General features: G+C 40.6%; 1 protein-coding gene across 3 annotated transcripts in view; it reads right to left on the bottom strand.

Annotated features, from left to right (window-relative positions):
• Positions 1 to 21,929, bottom strand: part of EPHX1 (epoxide hydrolase 1) — a 43,777-nt gene that overhangs the window by 2,668 nt on the left and 19,180 nt on the right. For all 3 annotated transcript variants that reach the window (XM_050948580.1, XM_050948581.1, XM_050948582.1), the window contains 7 exons: positions 14,005 to 14,198; positions 11,389 to 11,569; positions 9,113 to 9,340; positions 7,657 to 7,786; positions 6,946 to 7,160; positions 2,963 to 3,071; positions 1,544 to 1,669 (listed from right to left, as the gene is read on the bottom strand). In XM_050948580.1, coding sequence (XP_050804537.1) covers positions 1,544 to 1,669; positions 2,963 to 3,071; positions 6,946 to 7,160; positions 7,657 to 7,786; positions 9,113 to 9,340; positions 11,389 to 11,569; positions 14,005 to 14,187 — 1,172 coding nt within the window. In that variant the 5' untranslated portion in view covers positions 14,188 to 14,198. The remainder of the gene's footprint in view (positions 1 to 1,543; positions 1,670 to 2,962; positions 3,072 to 6,945; positions 7,161 to 7,656; positions 7,787 to 9,112; positions 9,341 to 11,388; positions 11,570 to 14,004; positions 14,199 to 21,929) is intronic.

Here is a 21,929-nt window from a genome sequence, read left to right as displayed (position 1 = left end):
GTTATTTATGTGGGAAGGAAGATTAGAACTAAATATGGGGAACTTGCCAAGACAACTGAAGGGTGGGAAATGTATTAAGAGAATATGTATTTGAAGGGTGTAAACAGCAGTGATGGAAAGGAATTGTTTAGAATGCTCCAAGAGGCTTTTGGTAGGGATGATGGGATGAAGTTGAACACAGGTAAATTTAGGCTGGATATCAGGAAATATTTCATAGCACTGAGGTTGCTCAGCCTGTGCAATAGTCTCTCGTGGGTGAAACTCTCCCATCTATTGCCATTTAGAACTGGACTGCACAAAATACACAAGAATATATTGTACGGAACAATTCTGCAGTGGCCAGTGGAGTGGAAGCAAACGGTTATGACCTCAAGGGTCCAGTTTCTAGGATCTTATTGCATTTGTTGTAAACCAAGGGTAAAATTCTCACAAAGGTGTAAGGGCCAGATTTTCAAAGTATTTAAGGTGCTAAAGATGCAAATGGGCACCTACTGGGATTTTCAGACGTTCCTAAGCCCTACAGGCATCTAATTCCCACTGATTTTGATTGGGCTCAAGCATTTTTTTAAATCTCACTATTAATCTATTTGCATCTTTAGGTGCCCAAATGTCTTTGCAAACTTGGCCCTAAGTGACTTAGGAGCCTAAGTCCCATTTTCAACAGTGACTTAAAGAGGCTTTTCTTCTAAGGGCAGGTCTACACTAAAAAGTTAGGCCGACCCAGCCATGTTACTCAGGGATGTGAAAACTCCACATCCCTAAGCAACGTAGTTAAGCCAACCTAACACCTGGCGTAGACAGCGCTAGGCCAACAGAATAATTCTCCCCTAGATCTAGCTACTGCCTGTCGGCGAGGTGGATTAACTACAACAATGGGAATTCTCCTATCGCTGGAGTGAGCATCTACACTGAAGCGCTACCATGGCACAGGTGCTACTGAGTGTGTAGCCAAAGGTACAAAAGTCAGTTAGGCACCTAACCCCCATTGAAAATCAAAGGGAATCAGATGCCTAATTCCCACTCGGGTCTTTGAAACTCTTCCCCTTTAGCACCTAAGAGCCTAAGTACCACTGACTTTCAATAAGACAGACTTCTACATGCTTAAGACACTTTTTAAAGTGGGATTTAAGACTCTTGTGAAAACTTCACCCCAAATCAATATAAGCAGGATAACAAAACTAGATGACCAAGGGTGTAAGCTATGTAAGAATGCTGACTACAAGACTCAGTCAAGTTGGCAAATACAGTTTAATTCATTAGCTGAACGAGGGTCTCAAACTGTTTGCACGCACATTTTCTCTCTCTCGCTTGATTAAGGTGCAAACATGATCATTCTCACCAGAAGTTTAACAGTAGAGTTGCTGTAGTGAAGTCTCTTATTTCTGAGCAACATACTGCAGCACATTTGGAAAATACAGCAGAGGTAAATAAGTAGACTTGTCCAAGCAATGAACAAAATACATATTGTGATGCAGCTTCCCCTCCACAATACTCACTAACCCACAGTGTGTCACTAGCACGCATGTGAGTTCAAGCCTCTTACTTCTCATGTTTCTGCGTACCAATCCCGTTCCCGATATTCTCCTTGTAGAAACGCATTGCAGAAACCATGCAGCCAGGCACCCAATAGAGCATGACGTTAGTGAGAAGGTCATCCAGAGAGTACTTCCTGAAAAGGGCAGCACAGAAATTGCCTCATGAGAGTTGAATGCAGTTTAGTTTATGGTGGAAGAATCATTTCAAATTTTTTTGGCTATTTACTTTGGTTAAATTATAAAAATTAAAGCAAAAATGGCTAACGAAAGACAGTACTAGCGCACTAATTCAGAAGGGACTTGACAATTCCTCACCCCAAACCTCCATTCCTACTAGCCAAGGATTTCAGCATTTCCCAGGCCTGCTAGCCCGAACATTTTAGAACTCCCCCTTCCTGCTAGCCTGAGTACTTAGTGCTCATGTAGACATGTAAAGCCTAACACTTTAACATCCTTACAAGGGAGACAGACTCCAAAAAATATCCCAGCTCCAATAACACTGTCAAAAGAGGCCATGAACTAGCACCACCTATATCATTCCTTCAGGGAATGAGGAGACCAGAAGAGCATGCTGGGCAGCTTGTGCCATTTATTTTCATAAACACTAACATATGTTTTCAATAAAACACTAAGTTAAAAAAACTACAGAAACTTAGCCAATCTTTGCTATGAATATAGGTTTCATACCCCACAGTAAACCAGTCATAGGGGAGACATTATATTCAAATAATTTTCATTGGTCTTTTTCTAATGTGCACTCTGGCTCAGCTTCAGCCAGGTAGTTCAGCAAATGTTAGGGCTTCTTTGGAATCTCACCCCAAGCCAAGACTGACCCATTAGTAGCAAACTGTAAGTATACATTTTTGTGACAATGGTTAACAAAGTAAATAAATCTGTGAAGAGACAAAGATTTGCATTAGATTGAATCAGAGATGATATTTTGTGAGCAAAAAATCTCTGGTATAAAACAGATTTCTCCTCCCTCCACCTTCCCTGACATTTTCTTTGCTGTTTTTTAAATGTAATATTAGTACTAGTGAGAGGTGCCAGAATGACAACCCTAGAAATGAAAGTCCTCTGCTTATCCATAAAACAGACACTGTGTAGGCAATGGCAGGGCAAGTTTCTTCCATATGCTGCCAGTGTACCTCTACCATGGCCTGGAAGTATCACGGATAGGTGTGAGGGTGTAGTTCAGTCTTCAAGGCCCATTCACTTTTGGCCTCTTTTCTATGATTGGAAACACAAGTGTAATTTTGTGCTATTGAGGCCATAAAGTTTCCTTGCAGGATGGCAGGTAAACCAATTACCCCAACAGAGCTTTATTTGAGAGACTAATGTGATCTAAACATAAGTCTGGGCTGAGTGACCTCCTCTAGAATAGGGAAAGAGGCCGATGGTGAGTCAGAGGAAGAGGTTTTTCCCACCTTTCTAGACCTCCATCCTCTAGTTTCTGGAATTCAGGATCAGTCCATGTAGAAAATTTCTCCAAGATGTATGCAGCCAGCCCTACCGGAGAGTCATTCAGGCTACAGCCTGAAAAGGAGGAGAAAAATTAAAAATAAGTCTAGCATACCCTGCTATTAATCTCAAACTACATTAGACGTTCCCCATTATAGTACAGAACAGTTACAGCTGTTGGAACAGCTTTGTGAGGGTGTGGGGGTTTTTTTTAAGCTATCATAAAGAGAACAAGTCAGAACCTATTATTGTCTAATAATTAAATATGGTAATAGACTCAGCATTACTCAGATACCGTTATGTATTTAAAAATAAATGTAAGAGTCGTATTTCTAATGGCTCTCTCTGCAAGCTAATAAGATTAAGCTTTATGTGCCAAGTAAGATTTGCCTCCGTTATTAACTGGAAGCTACTGTCAAATACTAAGAGCATTACTGGGACAAATTCTGCTTGCCCTAAGGGCTACTTGTATGAAGAGAAGACAAGCAGGATTTAGCACATTGTCTCAAACAGAAGAAACTCTTTTTCGGGAATACTGTTGTGTTCTATATTATAAATACCCATTGCTTTAGAGGTTGCTTTTTGCCATTTCTGCTCTTATTTTTTGCACATAGCTTGGACAGTGAACTTACACCTGCTTCTAGGGTTTTGCTCCCAAAGTCAGAGTATGTTAGCACTGGGTGCCATGCCATAAGGGTTTCTCCTAGTTTTCTGTGATACAGGGATCCTGACATTTCACAGCTTCACACATGCCCAGTTCTCGCTTCCAAAGGATGATACTGAAATGAGGAATGAGCATTTTTAAAATCCCATCCATGCTCACAGAGTGCATTTAAGCGTCATGGATGAAATTATGTTAGCGACAACTTTTATTTAAACATGGATAATGCTAGCAGAGTTTTAACCATCTGGTGGCTGAGGCTTAAAAAGCAAGCTACAAATGTTGTTATAATAGTATTTAGCCTGAACATCATACTTTCCAATTTCACTGTACAGGCATTCAGTGATCCTTGTAACACCATAGTGAAGTGGGCAGAGTAGGTAAGTGTCTCCATTTGTCAAAGGGAAAAACTGAGACATTGTCTCCACTAGAGGCATCTGCTGGAGTAAAGGACCATTGTTCTCTGATGCTCACTTGAAATGCAACTTCCATGCACATCCCAAAGTGCTTCAGTGAACCAATAATCAGTGCATGTTTCTCCAAGAATTTGTAGGCATAAACACTAATCCATGCAAACTCATTTAATTAAGTGCCAATGTGGATAAAATACTATGGCAGAAATGGTGCACTGTCAGCTGACAGCTTACTCAGCTTGCAAACCCCCACAGTTCACTGGCTGAGAATCCCTGCTTTGCCACTGTCATGCCCTCCCAGCAGCATACCCTCTTCATCAGACATCCTACTGAGCACTGGTTTCCCCACTTGACCATGTACCATCCAGGACACACATTATCCTTCCCCCCGGGAATGCTCCCTACCACAACTTCACTGGTGTCCAGCTGGCAATCTAGCCTCTGCCATGCCCCTCCCCAGCCCTCCATATTCCCCTACCTCCACAATACCAGTAATGTCCCTGGCTCCAGCTCTGCAACTCCTGAGCCATCAAATTACCAATGATTCACAGCCTGAAAGTTCCACTCTGACAAATCATAGATGATTTGTAGGAGCAAGACTCTCAGCCAGCAAACTCCACAGCAGGAGGAGCAGAGCTGCCAACTGCAGTCACCTGTCAGTCCATCAGCTATCCTTAACCATAATTTAATTAGTGACTTAAGTATAGCTAAGGTATAGTTGCAAATGATTAATGTATTATGAGAAATTTATGCATAGATCGTTGTTTGTTTTTTCTGTAAACATATTTTTAAAAATTAATTACATTTAACATAAAAAGTTAATTGGACAAAATAATTTAATTAGTGACTAGTAACTTTCTAAAAAAAATATACATATATCTGAAAGTAAGCCAGAACTTTTTCCAGGCACCGTGGACTCTTAGTCTGATGTAACCATTTTGATTATATACTGCAGCATTCTTAAAAAACAGCTATTATTATTCAATATAATTTCTGTGGCTACATTTTTTTTAAAAAGCATTACAGCACAATTTTTAGTACAGCGATATTTCACTCAGTCTCATGTAATTTAATTGAATACAGCTAAGGAAACTAAAAAAGTATCTTATTCCACCTTCTAGAGTCAGTTGTCCCATTCAGTTACAAAAGCTTTTAAATGGAAACATTTAGAGTGGGATTCACAAGGGAGACTTAAGCATCTAACTGCCACTTCAAGCACCTAAATCCAACATTTAGTCCACTGGCATCCACAAAACCCCTGTTCTGCTCCTGCCCAACCCTGTAGGCTCCTAATTTTCCACCACTAAGGTGGTGAGCCTTAAATTTAGAAGAGCCTACATTTCAGCATGCGCTCAGCTGCCTAAGTCCTGAAAGTGTCCAGCAGCTTGGCACCTAACTCATGCCTAAACCCAAGCAGGATTCACAAACTAAGCATTTCCCACTTACCTTGCCTTTGGGGCCTGATCTCGTAGATGTGATTTGAGCACATTTTTAATCCACACAAAAGATACAAGAGGAGGAGACGCTGCCTCCTGCGCCTTATAACATTTAGCCCAGTGGTTAGAGCACTCATTCAGGACGTGGGAGTCCTGGATTCATCTGCTTGATGTGGAACAAGGACTTGGGTTTCTCATCTCCAAGGAGAACGCCCTAACTACTGGGCTGGTGGGGGAGAGGGTATTCTGGGCAGGTCTCAATCTCACCTGTTGAGAGCTGTACCACTGTGGGTGAGCACTGCAGCTCTTAAGGTCTCCCACTTTTAATGCCTGGACATTTATCAAAGTGGCCTAGCTATCTGAATGAATTAAATAGTCTATGAGGAAGAACCCATTGGTGTAATAATAAAGGTGGCCGTGTTCAGCATTAGGTGTAGCATCAGTTTAATATCTGATGCATTCTCTGTTGAGCGACAACACTCCTTATCAGGAATGTGGTGGTAGGAATGGACTGTGCAACCCCATAACATCATAATAGAAGTGGATAAGTCTTAATGGATATGTATAAATAATATATAAACTGAAAAACATGCCAACAGCATTTACAGAGGGTCAGGCACACAACTGCACGCTCAACTTTTACTTGCAAGTTACTTATTTGTGCATTCAAAGGGCCAGTCAGCTGCACAGCTGGTCACATGTGCACCGAAATACTTGATATGCATGCACAACTCTGCTATCTGCATACACAGAATAGGTGCATATCTTTTGGAAACACAAACCTAAAGAATTCCCCCCTCCCCAAACACTGATTTTCTGCACATTTTCTGAAATGTACTCTGTATTTAAGAAAACAAAAACAGAATAGCTCCAAGTGTAGTCTTCCCTGTGATCACAGAATGAGTGCAGAGTGGTGTGGAGCAGAGCCCTGCACAGGACTATTATTTTAATCCCAGTCCTGTCCCACCCCGCACTACCCACTTCCACCTGTTCCCGTATTGTTTCTTGTATTTTTATACTGCTCCCACCCACAAAAAACTTACATCCCGCAAATCCTGTGAGACAGATTCCCCCATGCTACTTAAAAAACAAAACAAAACACAGCAGGTTAAGATATTATATATATAAATGGAATTCAGACACAATTCTTATCGCTAAAAGAATAAAACAAAACTTGCTTAAACCATGTAAAAAAATACTTTAACTCCTGTTATAACAGACATCAAATCTCTTTCTACTCCTTGCTTAAATTTAAGTATTAAAAGTTTTTAAGTGTTTTCCTGCAAATTACTGCCATCTGTTTTTTTTTTGTCCACCCAATCCCGCTTGCAATAAAGTATATTTTACGCACTCCCACTATTATGGCAGCGGGTCCTGCAGAACCCGTGGGATCCCAGTCCTGCTGCGCTGTGGAGTTTTATAGTAATAAATCTTTTTACCAACAGTGTCAGGCTTTGTAGCCTGTATGTGAGCGTAGCCAGACTCCATCAAAATCCTATAGGGTCCCTTTTTCAAGAAAGGAAACATCCGCCTGACATCTTCATCCTGGAAACCAAAGAGTCCTGGGAAATAACGTCCCAACAGAATGGACAGCAGCTGGGTAAATCTCATGCTCATAATTGAAACCATATTTAAGTGAAGGCCTTTCACGTGGCTAAACACAATAAGAAATACAAATTAACAAAAATAACATTTGGAAACTAAATTATAAGTATTTTAAATCCATAAATGTAATGCATTAGATGCATTTTATCTAGTTCCAATCATAGGGTTCTGTTGTAGCTCAAGGCACTGTCACCCCCATCCCAGCCTTCCGGGTTCAAGCTGCAAGATGAGTACACAGCTTGATCAGTTTCACAGTTCAGTGGGACAATGTTTATTGTACAGTCCACTAGACTCAATTCCAGTGAGAAGGGTTCAAATGCACATGCTGAGTCCCTTGCTAGACCTAATTTGTGGCCATGCCAAAAGCACCACACAACTGGCCATCTCTATTTGAGAGAAGCCCAGGACCTGAACAGAAATCGTGATCAGGTCAGGACTGTGTGCAGAGCAATCCAGAGGGGAAAATTACACACTGCCCAGGTAAAGGCAAATCAGGAGACCCTCACATGCATGAGCATGAAATGTACTATTTAAAGGATACTCACGCGGGAGCTATCTGGGCCAGGTTGGTACAGATCAGCGAGCCCCAGTCACCGCCCTGAGCATAGAATTCATGGAATCCCAGCCTGAGCATCAATTTATAAAATATGCAGGCAGCACTCACAGAATTAAAGCCTGTGAAAAGAAAAAGGCACCAAGTGTTATTGACTAACAGTTACCAACTACCAAGCTGTATAGGCAGTAATATTTTAGTGTTGCTGTCAAAGCCCTACGAGGTGAACAGCAGCTTTCCCTTGCCTACCTTTCTCTCCTCCCCCATGACAGAGCGCTCCACAGGGGCTCCCTTCACTTCATTAAGGCAAGGACTAGAGAGGCTCTTGGCCACTGACCAGAAGCCAAGGGGGAGAGAATCCAACCCATTTCCTAATTGCCACCCTTCCTCATACACATGCTGTACCACAGGGTTGGTGGTCTCCCTAGAGACTATAACACTGCTCTAAACTAGCCCTAGCAGGTATTCTTGAGCGCTGCCACTGCAATGTATTCCCACAAGGAGGAGAAAACTTCAGGTTAGCCAGAGCTGGAAACTTCAAGCCTCAGTGGTGATACAATGCTCCGCTGCCATGCCCTGGGTCATTTCCAGAATACACACACTGTGTCAGTCCACAAACTTGGTGCTAAAATAAATCACATATACATTATCGGAGAAGCTGCCCAGCTTTCGAAGACCAAACAAACTTCCCTTTCCTCCTGCCTCCTCCCCAAGACCACTGGATGAATTAACACTGTGCACTCTGTTTGATAAATGACAGCACCCCGTTACACAGCACAGCAGACAAGCTGCTTCAACAGATAGAACTGATAAGGACTGGCTTTTCTGCCCTTATTCCCCACCTCAGAGGCTTCATGGCCCTGACCTAACATGCAGTCATTTAACTCTGCTTTCCTCATCCAAGTGTTATTCTGATCTTTAGGATATGGAAGCACATTAAAAATAGTATCTTGTTTCCACATTTGTTTGAAGTGACATTAACAAAATATATTTAAAAATAATTTCTCAGTTGCATTATCCTTTAACTGCCTTAGATTTACGTTTCACCATTTATGCTGTTTGCTTACTTTTTGTTCTGAACTCAGCCTGACTAAAGATACTAGATGGAACACTTACAACTAAAAAAACCCACCATTTGCGGAGGGAGAGGTATTGTTTGTGTTTTTCATTTACATCATGAGGTTTCTCTTCATATTAAGTTTTGTAACCTCATTCTCTTTTAAATAAATATTGATACATTGCCCTAAAACTGTCATTTTAAAACCACACCAATTTCTCCACATCACATAAAAGTGCCTTATATACAATATAATATATTATTTAACTTCATTATTAACATATTATCTCCTACTCTGCACAGAGCATCAAAGTATCAGCACTAAGGATTACTTTACCACAAGGAGGCTATCTGCTGTATTGGTATAGTTTCTATTCCACTCACAATATACCTTTTTTGTGTGATGCTTCCGAGAAGCCATAGCCAGGGATTGATGGGCAAATGACTTCAAAAATATGTTCATCACTCAGACCATGGCTAGCAGGGTCCGTCAAGAGAGGGATAATTTTGTAAAACTCATAAACTGAGCCAGGCCAACCATGAACCATTAATAATGGCTTTGCAGAGCGGCCCTCAGGCAAGCTGGGAGGCTTTACATGAACAAAATGGACATCAAGGCCTGTAAAAATAAATGAATAAATAAATAAAATATGCAAACATACACAAACACACACAAAAAGGCTTCTGAGATCAATCACAGAGAACTGAGGGTTATGAATAAATCGGTTCATAAAGTATTTCTGGTGATTGCAAAAACCATAATTATTATAAACAACACTCTGCACAGCTATGAATCCTTTTATCTAAGGATCTCAAAGTGCTTTACAAATGCCAATTAAGTCTCACAACAGCCAGCTGAGGAAGGCAAATATTATTTCCAACAGATCAGCAAAATGAAGCACAGAAGTTAAGTAATTCATCAAAAATCAGACAATGAGTCAGTGGCAGGAATGGAACCCAGAAGTCTGAATTTCTACACTTTTGAACTTTTTTTTTAAATCATGCTCTCCTGACCATTTTAATAACAATTATTAATATGAAAATTATTCCTTCCAGTGCATTGCCCAGGATATCCTGTCCTGGTCTTCTTCAAGTCTATCTTTTAAACTGCAAGTCTTTTTTAAGGTAGCGTCGCTTTGCTGGATGCTACACAAGATAAATGTACACTGTCAGTGCTTAAATAATGGCACCAAGTTCTAGCCACTGAACAGCACTGTCTCAGTGTGACAAACCCAGAATGCCTCTTAGGGTCAGTTGCTCCATTTCTAACAACATGCATTTATGGGTTCAAATTAAAAAAAGGCATAATCTTAAGCTTGAATTTTGCTTCCATAGATTTCTTAATATGGGACAATTGTCTGCTTTGCCCTGAATCTACACCTTGTACTCAAAAAGCACACAAACATATAAAGCATTACTCTGCTTCAAGCATTTCAAAGCTTCCATTAGGCAATAACTGGTACATGTCAAAGTCTCCCCAGTCACTTTCAAGAGGTCCCTTTGATGTACAGTATTTTAAATAAACAATAAATAGAATAAGCTAGCCTGGTCACCAAGTGCCAGAAGCACATTAAATTGCTACGAAGGGAAACATGGTTCTCTGTTCCTAGGCTGACAGAGGGTGCAGTGGAGGCAGACTGAGCAGTTGTTATAGGGAAGGGATCACCTGAATTTGCACTGCAGAAAATCTGATGGGATCCACCATAAGGAGTCACATCTAGGCCTTAGTCCTACAGCGGGTTACTGAGATATAGAACCTATGGGTACTGATGGTGGCTGGGCAAGTACATAGGATAAAACAGGACAGAGAAAGAAGGTAAGGAATCTGTGGATGATACAATGGATGATTTTGATATTTTGCAGGCGTGAGAACAAATCAGTATTTTAAAAGTCTTACAGTCAAATTCTGTGTTAAGACACTTGTACTTGGCTCCCAGTGACTTCAACAGAAAATCTGTGCATGCATCAGAGGACTCCATCTGACACTCTTTGCCATTGTTTAAACTGAAACATTTAGGGAAATTTCTCACCATTGCTGTAGCAGTGGCGCAGTTTCACTGATACTAGCTTGTACAGCCTGGCCACAAGCATTTTTACCACTGTGGCACCCAGACCTACTCAGAGGTAAGCTTACATTACACAGTGGTAAATCTCTGAGCAGTCAGTCAACACTACTGCTCCCACCACAGCTAGTACCAATGTTACAACCATGGTGGGAGACATCCCTATACTTCTCACTGCAGATGCAGTCACTCTTGGGGTTTAACCTTAGCACCAGGATTTGGGTTTCTTGGTGTCACTCCTCCTAATGGTCATGGATGCACCAAACTACTGGTACTAAGTAGTTTATAGCAGTCCTGTACTGAAATGCAAAGCCTGATCCTGCAAACTTTACTCATGTGCAGCACTCCGATCTTAGCGAGACTGCTCAAGAGACTAAAGTATTTTTATTTCATGGCATCAGAACCTCCCAATGGGAAAGATTTGTTAACAACAGCACCAATCAGCATCACTATGCATCAGTATCTGCTAGAATTTTCATTTTAAAAACCTCTCAGAAACAGACTTTATAACTGGCCAGTTTTAAATGGCACTGGAATGATTCCAGCAGGCTAGATGTGATAGTTAAATTCTATCACATGCTTTTTTTAGGGCAGAGCCACGCACCCTCAATCTTAGTTTTGAATTGTGGGAATTTGTTGAGAACTTCCACTTGCTTCTTCCAGCTGAATTGATTTCTCCAGTAGGAGACGACCTTCCGGAGATAAACGGAGTTAAATCCATACTGGAAGCAACTGTTCTCCAGGGGTTCAGTGAATCGAGCCTGATCCAGTCTTCTAAATAAATCCTAGAGTAAAACAAGAAGAGAAAGAGGTTGAAGGGAAAAGAAAAGAGGAAGGATGACAAGATAAAGATGCTACAGATTCTCTTATGTGTTTTACTTGGCACGTTTCCTGGTTTATTGCCAAGCAAAATAGTGAAAATAAAACCTCCTGTGATACTTGCGTAATTTACTGCTTTGCTGATGTACTTACAGAGCCCCTGTCAATGCCCTCTCCCCTTGTTAAAGCCCTGCCCTTTCTCTCCTGACTGTAGCATACCCGTCACACTGTCTTGGCTGTCCTTGTTCAGTCAGACCACAGGGGGAGAGAACAGTCTTTTTCTAGCATCCGATGGGCAGGATATCAGAGTCTTCTTTACAGTGCTCACTTTCATTGTGTTATGAGGATACCTTCCCTCTTCCATTTATTTGGGTACTGAATAAGGTGCTTTAGGGTGGGATTTTCAAAACCACCTTAAGTGACTTAGGAATACAAGTCCCATTTCCTTCCAATGGTACTTGTGCACCATGTTATTTAGGTAGTTGGGAAAATCCCACTGTTGGAGCCCAATCCTCCAATCCCTCCACACATGGAACTCCAACAAATCCCTTTCTCTTGCTCCCCTCAGCCAGTGAGCTGGATATTTTCCCTGCAAATTTATTTTGGTGGATTTGTCGAGTCTACAAAAGTGACCCTCTTAAAGTGGATTCAGGGCTCATGTGGAATGCTGCAGACAGGCTACAGTCAGCTAATAATCACACAGCAGAGACAAGCAGCCTGTAAGAAGCAAGAGACTTCTCATACTTGCAATTATAGGGGTTTTGACCTGGGAAGTATTTTCTGATGTCAATGTACATGGATAACTCCTATTGCAGCTAACAGGAGTTACACGCACACCTTCACAGGAAGGTTAGGTTTTGCCTGGACAAGGATTTGAAGTTGTGATCTTAGCTAAACTATTTTTTAAAAGTCTAGGGAAGACAAGGCAGTGTATACTTTAGCATGTACTAAACTGGCCAAGTATAAGTCCAGACTTTCTCTAGGCTTTAACAGGTGTTGAAGGTAAAGTGACTTGTCTAGCCTACATTTATATAAAATGTGTTAGCTAACATGCTAACTTTAAATCTAACGTGCTACTTTAAATCCTAGTCTAGACAAGGCTTATTTATGCCCAACCAAAATCGTTTATTGCTGCTGGGTTGTTATTTTACAATAGCTTTTATATAAAACAAAACTGTATTTAATTTAGAGACAACCCTCAAGAAAGCAGCTACCCACAATTTTACCATGCAACGGAAGAGAACATTTAAGAGGCCACCTTCTATTTAAACCCAGAAGTGGAAGAAGATAAGAGTTATAGAAGACATGACCAATAAAAGAAATGGAAACTTGTTATAAGGAACTATAGGGACAATCCCATTTTGTGCATAATATTTGAATAATCACTCCAAGCAGCTCTATAAAGCTGCAACTTTCCCAAATATGTACAAACATGTACATGTAAAAACAAAATCTCTATCACTTGCAAGATTCCACCACCTACATATTTTCACTGTATTTATTACCATGGTATCAGTGTTTTAATGCCAAGGCGGGTCAGTCATCCTATAAAAGGCTTTAACTAACATTGTCAAGAGCTGTGCTGTTCTTTACTTGCAGCCAAGTGGCACTCAAGAAGGTGAGAAATTATCTGCTTCTGAAATGAGTAAATTAAAGACATTTTCCCAATCAGTCTTTTATAATCTAGAGCCTCAATAATCAGTCAGAAGGAGGGGCAAATACAGTAGCACAGAGTTGAATGATCACAAAAAACAAATTCCGCTTTTATGTGCTACATTTTCTGGAATTATCAGACCCCACAAATAGGGCCGGCTCTAGCAATTTCGCCGCCCCAAGCATGGCGGCACGCTGCGGGGGGCGCTCTGCTGCTCGCCGGTCCCGCAGCTCCGATGGATCTCCCGCTGGCTTCCCTGCGGAGCGTCCGGTGGTCCCGCGGCTCCGGTGGACCTCCCACAGGAATGCCTGCGGATGCTCCACCGGAGCCGCGGGACCAGCAGACCCTCTGCAGGCACGCCTGCGGGAGGTCCACTGGAGCTGCCTGCCACCCTCCCGGCAATCGGCAGAGCGCCCTCCGCGGCATGCCACCCCAAGCATGCGCTTGGCGTGCTGGGGCCTGAAGCCAGCCCTGCCCACAAAGTAGGCTCATATGCTAACATGATAGCAGTCAGCTGGGAACAAAACAAAACATTGGGATACAGAAGTCTATTTATCACTACTACTTTTTGAGAGCAAGGGAAAGTCCCTTGCTATTCAGATTTGTGCATCACGCCTCAATTTCAATAGTTCTATTTCACTTCTATAAATTTAGTTACTCATTTAATTTAAAAATCGCTCCAAAACAAATCACACATTTATTCTGCCATTTCATACTCTTCTCTCCCTAGGAGAGATGTTTCCTTACATTCAGCTCTTCTTCTGTGGTTTCCACCTTAAATGGACGAACAGTTGTATCTTCTTCAGAGTCAGGTTTCTGCCCTTTGCCCCACCATCCCTCTTCAATGGGTAGCGTCTCCTCCTTCTTTCTGGTAAGGAACAGATAGATGATGATCCCCAAGGCCAGTGTCAGGAATATTTCAAGAAACATAACGACTGCAACTGCAAGAGAAAAGCACAACCCTGTCGTTAACTGACTGAGGCATGTCACATAAAATTTTCAAAAGAGCTTAAGTAATTTAGGAGCCTAAGGGCTTGTCTACACTACCCGCCGGATTGGCAGGCAGAGATAGATCCAGAGGGGGTCGATTTATAGCTGAACGCTCTCCTGTTGACTCTGGTACTCTACCAGAACGAGGAGCACAAGTGGAGTCGACGGGAGAGTATCAGCAACGAAGACACCACGGTAAGTAGATCTGAGTATGTCGACTTCAGCTACGCTATTCATATAGCTGAAGTTGCGTACTTTAGATCAACCCCGCGCGGTAGTGTAGACAAGCACTAAGACCCACTTTCAAAATTAATGTAAGTGGCTAGAAGCCTATCTATGCTGTGGCCCAACCATATTATAACATGGTAGATACCATGGCTATATTATCAGATTGCTGTAACTTTTGGTCACTATTGCCTTGTAGAAAAATATTATTAGTCACTTGAATCTCCCAGCCTCTCTCTGAAAATTCACAGAATATATATATCAAGGCTTCAGATTCTTGCACAGTCCCATACCTCATTTTAGCATACTAAACTAGTGAAGAACACAGAAGCAGACAATTTTGCATACTTGAATGCTGCTGGGAGAAAAGATAGTTTACATTTACTATACTCCCTCACAGACTTCATCAGTGTAAAAGGTAGACTGAGGTTGAAGTGTTCAGAAGGCCTCCCCTTTGCTTTCTTGTGGACCCTTCAAAAGAAAAAAAGTACATAGACTCCAGGATCCAAAACACCTCCCCAAGTGATGAAATTTTGCCAAACCAAAGCCACCCTGGTTTCACCTTTTCTTAATCCCATAATCATTGCTTCAGGCTGGTTGTACTTTTTTAAGAGCAGTAGACATAGAATACTTAAAATATTAAACAATTCCATTTGGAACATCTTTAAACTGTTTTGTGCCTCAAGTAAAAAAAACAAAAGACCCCAAACCAGTTTCACCTTAATATTAATGTTTCTGAGTGGCCTTTTAAATACAAGAAATGTATGTGCAGAGGTTTGGGTTTTGTTGCTGTTGTTTTTAAAGTACGTCACATTTGAAAGACCCATCATGCTTGAGGAATTATTGTTAAAATATTAATTATTTCAAAACTGTTCTGTATGGCAGACATTATTTATGACACATACTATTCCATACTCTCTCCAGTGCTGGAAAGGTTTTTGCTGTAGTTGTTGCTGTTGTTGCACAGAGTAATTTGATGCTCTGAAATTGCTCTAGGGGATAAATAAAATATTCACTGAAAATGCTGGGCCAAATTCATCCATGAAGCTAAACAAGAACTGTAGCATCTAAGTTAAGGGAGTTCACCCAGTTACCTAAGGGCTAAAATTGACTGATGTCAATTTTAAAATTATTGTAAGGCAGGAGATGTTGTTAAGCTTCTGGGGTCAATTTTGCAAAGTCTGGCATATAAATTGCACTAGCACAATTGGCACCCATAAAAACAGCATTTGGAGAAAAATCAGATACTTTTGTGCATACATCCAGAAGTTTTAATGATGCACGGGGTGCACATGCAAATGTTGCAACTTTTCAAATTGCTCTCAAATTCCTCAGAAACCCTCTCAGCCTAGAAAATGGAAATTAAAGGCAAGTTAAGGATTGAATCAGCTGACCAGTTTCAGTCAGAATTCCATAAATACCTCTGTATCCTCTGAGAAAGTACTAATTTCTCTTAGCCACACTCTTCAAAGTCCTAACCCAGATTCTCCCCAGGTTTGCCCACAAACCCTGGATTACATGCCAGTTTCAGAGTTTCAGACTGGAAGTTAGTCCCCATAAAAATCATCCAGCACAAAACATTTTAGTAGCCTTTCTTCAAGAGCAACCAGTTTAGGAATAACATAGCAGTGGTGCTGCATGTCAGAACTGAAGGGCCATTTAAAAATTGCAAAGCACTTGGCAGAGGCTAGTAAATATCATCACTATTTAATAGATGGTGAAACTGAGGCACAGAGAAATGAAGTTACTTACGCCAGGTCATACCACAACTCAGATATGGGTTCTATTCTGCACTGTCTAGGAATCTGTAGGGCCCCATCACAATAGTAACCAAATGCCTCACAAATGTTTAAAACAAAGTCTCTCTCTCTCCTCCTCTCCCATCTCCACCTGTGGGGCTAAAAACCTTAAATAGCTAGACTTTTTTTAATTGTGTGGGTGAATTTTGTGTCTGCGCAAGAGCACACGCAGAACTTGCTATGGAAAAGCCAATTCAAAGACATTTGTTTTGCAATTCATTCCAAACGCATTGAGGTAAGAGGTTATTCTGATCTTATCTGGTAATGAGTTCCATAAAGCACATTCAGCACCTGTGAAAGTTCTATTCACTTCACAGGTCTTCCCCTATTGGTCAAAAGGGTCATGGTGTCAGTTAAATGTGGCTCTCATGGGAGGTACTGGTTATAAAGGAAGCGGTAATCTCTCCAGTCGCAAAGGCCAACCCAATCACTGTGGTATATAAGAACACAAGAGGCCCCGATCCTGCACTTTGCTTGACTGTTGCACCTGAGGACAGGGAAACAGGGCAAAGTGACACAGAGCTGTTCTAACCTGTAATGGCCTCCAAAACACCATTATGTTAGTGACAGATTGCTAGAGCACAGCATACACCCCCCTGCCACCTCATGCTCCTGTGCTGGGTGGTGGGAGCCAGAAGGAGATGGTATTGAGCCAACTATACTAGCTTTACACCACTTGCAGATTCCTCAGTTTGCTACTCAGGCCAGTTCTTTACAGCTGCTTTGTGCTACTGGAGCAACGCAAAGCATCTCAGCAAGGCTGAGAATCTGGCCCAGAATCTTTTCCTCTAACAACTGGACAGTGCTGTCCACAGAGATGGAAGTTAAAACCCCTTTACACTTGTTCTAGCTCTCTCTTGGTAAGGAAAGGATTCACTGCACCTATTTCTTCTTTAACTTTTCTGATGCTATATTAATGTTCTTTCATTTTTCAGAGATGTAAACAAACTGTTAATGTTTTTACTCTTTAAGGTCTCTTGATGTGGCATTGTTGGCATGTTGCCCTTGAGATTACAACTTCAAAGCGAGCTAACATTATTTATTTTTTGTAGTGGCTCAATGCCAGATCTTAGAAAGAGATCTTTCCATTCATCCTCCAGTAATATTTAGAGTCTGGAAATGAACTATTCCTCAGAATGAATGACCCTTCATGGATATTGTTTAAATAAATATCTTAAATGGTACTTTCTTATGAGCAGTCTAGCAAATAATTATGTTTTTGTTTTGCTCCTTTCAAAAACACATTTTAAGACATATTCCTAACAGCTAAATAAAGTAATAAAGACTTAGTACTTTTTTTTTGTTTTATTTAAATTTTTATAAAAATGAAACATCCATTTGAAAACTGATATTGTCTGCTTAAAAATCTCATTTAAAAAAACATTTTCTTACAACACCTTAAATGATTAAAAGTGAATATTAAAATCTAGTTTATTTTTCACCATATTCTCAGTTTGGTTTCCATTTCACTCCATTTGTACAGTAAAAACAGACTGTACAGTTTCACAGGAGCATGGGGATTGCCATATGACATCTAATCACATCTACTCTGATACCCTGTCTCCAATAGCAGCCACCACCATAATGGCTCCCTTAGCCATAGGGGGACTTTCCTCCTAACTCCCATCACTTAGTGCTTTAAGCCTTGAAGAGTTTGTCTCTTACAATAAATACAAATGTAACTGTGGGTGTTCTCATTATCCATACAAGCATCTCATCCTTTTTTAAACACTGTTAAGCTGTTGGCTTCAGTGATGCCTAGTGGCAATTAGTTCCAAAGTTTTACTGTGCTTTGTGGGAGGGAGGGGGGAGTATTTCCTTTTACCAGTTTTAGGTTTGTTACCTTTAATTTCATTGAATGAACTCTTCTTCACATTCATTTTTGTTTATGGTCAGTTTCACTTTTTGAATCTAGTGCACTAATCCAATACTGAAATATCTGTAGACACTGCACAGGAATGTTTAAGTCACAACAAAAAAATCACTATTTTTTAATATCCACACCAGCAGTTTCTTTTAACAACACTAGGCTTTGTAAAACTTTCAATAAAAACATTCTGCACACCCACAGACGAAAGAAAGTTAAACCATTATATTGATAGGATCCATTTTTAGTTCAGAGAATTACTCAACAGCACCCAACTTCTGTTACTTATGTTTATTGCAATGGTGCCTAGGGGTCAGTTAAGAACAGGGCTCCACTGTCCTAGCTTACTGTATGCCTATAGAATAAGCGACAGTCCTTACCCTAAAAAAATGACCATCTAAAGAGACAACGGACAGGGGAAAGGGATCAACCACACAAGTAGAGTGAACAATGTAATGGTTACAAACATCATATTAGTTCCACAACTTTTTTTTTTGTGTTTTTGTTTTGGTAGTATTCCTACAAGTCATAACCGAGCAATGAATTAGACACATTCTGCTCTACCCATCCTTATCTAATTATTTCTTCATTCAGACAAGGAGAAGTCATTTCAATTCTTTGTGCTTCAAACAAGAGGGCTAGAAACTAAGCTGACAGCCAGACGTTGCATCTAAGCTGAACTTTCCTGGGTACATTACAAAACCAAATGGTCTTCTCCATAAGCACCCTTGAAATAAGTCATTTTTCATCATCTGATGAATCTAAGATTGTTATAATAATTCTTAGAGTTAGATTAAGTTGGAGAAGGAGAGGCAGAATGATGCATTGTACTTCCAATGCTTACTGCTGGGAGCCTTTCCCACCAAGGTGCAGAGTTCTGAGAGGATAGTGAAATGTACCCTGCTGCACCTCAAACTGCCATAGATTTGGTCAAGCCTGGATTGAAATGAAGGTGCCTGAAGGTAACACAGCTATCCTTAGCAAGAACAAAAAGCCAACAAGTTATTTTTAAAAATCAGTTAAAACAGCATTAAGGGTTAAAGGAAAGACAAACAGACTCTTTGCAGAAAATTTACAGCAGGGTAGGTAAGTGACAGGTAGGACTTTAAAACCCATGTTAGTGAATCTCAGAGCTAAAGTTCTTCCCCCTACAACAGAATGCCACTCTAAAAATATAAAGGATTACCTCACCCTACTTTGCCTAGATATTGCAGAACACATAACATGCAACACATATGGTTCTGAGAGATGCTGTTAATCACACATGCCCAAGAATGTAAACTACTATATGGAAGGAGCATTAGCTTTAAGACCAGGCTCGCTACTTTCAGTCAGATATCTGAAATTCTGACTCTGATTTAATGTGTTTTGTCGTCACTAATTTTTATTTACCAGCAGACCATGAGGTTACTGCAAGCAGACTTAGCATTGATTGGTCTGTAACTGCTGTGCTGGAAAAATAATTCAATTTGGAAGTTATTTAAGTTTAAATGTATTTTCATGCTGTTATACAAACACTCTTTATCTTTTATTGATAACATGCTCGCATTCAGTCCCTTTATTTACAGATTTACAATAAGCCTTACACTAGTACCTCTCCAGACAGATCACTCTTTGCCAATATATCTAATGGAATAAAAAAATTATTACAGGGTTTAAAAACATAAAGGTATAAATCATTTTGAACTTGCTCAACTAAACCACTGGGAGTGCTTGACAATGTTCTGCAGCTATAACAGGTCAGGAGCAAGGCAGGAATCTTATTTTCCAGTGTACTCTTCTGATGCTAAATACTAATCTGCTGCCTGATTCAGAAGTGCTATTTTTTGGCTCCAGAAGAGGCCCCTATTTGATTGGAACTAGATTAGTCACAATGTGGATCCTTGAAGGAACAAGCAACAGAAAAGCGGGGGAATCACAGAACTGGAAAGGACCATGAGAGGTCATCTAGACCAGTCCCCTGCACTTGTGGCAGGACTAAGTCTAGACCATTCCTGACAAGTGTTTGTCTAACCTGTTGTGATAAATGAAAGGGGGGAGGGAACTCCCTGTTATGGACATCCAGCCAGCCAGTAGCTATAAAATCCTTCTTAGTAGCTATTCTCTAATTGCTCTACCTGTAAAGAGTTAAAAAGTCTCACTGCTATGCATAGGTAAAAAGAGGTGAGTGGGCACCTGGCCAAGAGAGCCAATGGGAAGGCTAGAACTTTTTTAAATTTAGACAAGACTCCTCTTTTGTTTGTCTGTGGTGGTTCTCTGGGGAGAGGTGGACAGGACAGAGCTATGCTGTAAGAACTTGGGACAGGTATGAAAAAATCATCAATATCAGACCTCAAAACTACTAATTTAAAAACTCCAAATATGTAAGTAGATCAGGAAATATCTAGGAAGATGCGATTACATTTATTCCTTTTATTTTGTTATGGCTTGTGGATTCCTCTGTACTAACTCCAGGTGGTTTTGTTTTGCTTGTAACCTTTAAGCTGGACCTCAAGAAAGCTATTCTTGATGCTTAATCCTTGTAGTGTTTTTTTTTTTTAATATAGCAAATACTTAACTTCCTAGATGTATTTTCTTCCTTTTTTTATTAATAAAATTTACCTTTTTTAGGAACAGAATTGGATCTTTGTGTCTTAATAGGTTTGTGCACATGTTGTTTAATTAGCTGGTAGGAACAGCTGATTTCTTTTTTTTCCTCTTTTTTCAGCTCTTCCCCAAACGTGGGGGGTTAAAGGGACTGAGGGTACCCTATGGGAAGGAATTCTCAAGTGCGCCTTCCTGGTCTCTCAAAGGGGTTCTGCACTTGGGTGGTGGCAGCATCTACCAATCCAACGTCAGAGAGAAGCTGTAACCTTGGGAGTTTAATACAAGCCTGGAGCGGCCAGTATTAATTTTTAGAATCCTTGTGTGTCCTCACCTTTTGCACTCGAAGTGCTAGAGTGGGGAATCAGCCTTGACACCAGTTCTTAACAATCTCCAATGATGGAGATTCTACAGCCTCCCTAGGCAATTTAATCCAGTGCTTAACCACTCTTACAGTTAGGAAGTTTTTTTGCTAATGTCCAACTTAAACCTTCCTTGCTGCAATTTAAGCCCACTGCTTCTTGTCTTATCCTCAGAGGTTAAGAAAAAAAAATTTTCTTCCTCCCCCTTGTAACAACCTTTTACATACTTGAAAACTGTTATCATGTCCCCTATCAGTTTTCTCTTTTCCAAACTAAACAAATCCAGTTTTTTCAATCTTCCCTCAGAGGTCATGTTTTCTAGACCTTTAATCACTTTTGTTGCTCTTCTCTGGACTCTCTCCAATTTGTCCACATCCTTTCTGAAATGTGGCGCCCAGAACTGGACACAATACTCCAGTCGAGGGCTAATCAGCACGGAGTAGAGTGGAAGAATTACTTTTCGCATGTTGCTTACAACACTCCTGCTAATACACCCCAGGAATATGTTGACTTTTTTGCAACAGCATCACACCATTGACTTATATTTGGTTTGAGGTCCACTATGACTCCCAAATCCCTTTCCGCAGTACTCCCTCCCTTCTAGGTAGTCATTTCCCATTTTGTATGTGTACAACTGATTGCTTCTTCCTAAGTGGAGTACTTTGCATTTATCCTTATTGAATTTCACCCTATTTACGTCAGGCCATTTCTCCAGTTTGTCCAGATCATTTTGAATTTTAATCCTATCCTCCAAAGCACTTGCAACCCCTCCCAACTTGGTATCATCCGCAAACTTTATAAGTGTGCTCTGTATGCCATTATCTACATCACTGATGAAGATATTGA

Source organism: Gopherus flavomarginatus, chromosome 4 (assembly GCF_025201925.1).
Source record: "Gopherus flavomarginatus isolate rGopFla2 chromosome 4, rGopFla2.mat.asm, whole genome shotgun sequence".
In the NCBI taxonomy this organism is placed as follows: domain Eukaryota; kingdom Metazoa; phylum Chordata; order Testudines; family Testudinidae; genus Gopherus; species Gopherus flavomarginatus.
Note: the sequence above shows the minus strand (reverse complement) of the source record. Positions and strands in the feature narration are given on the sequence as shown.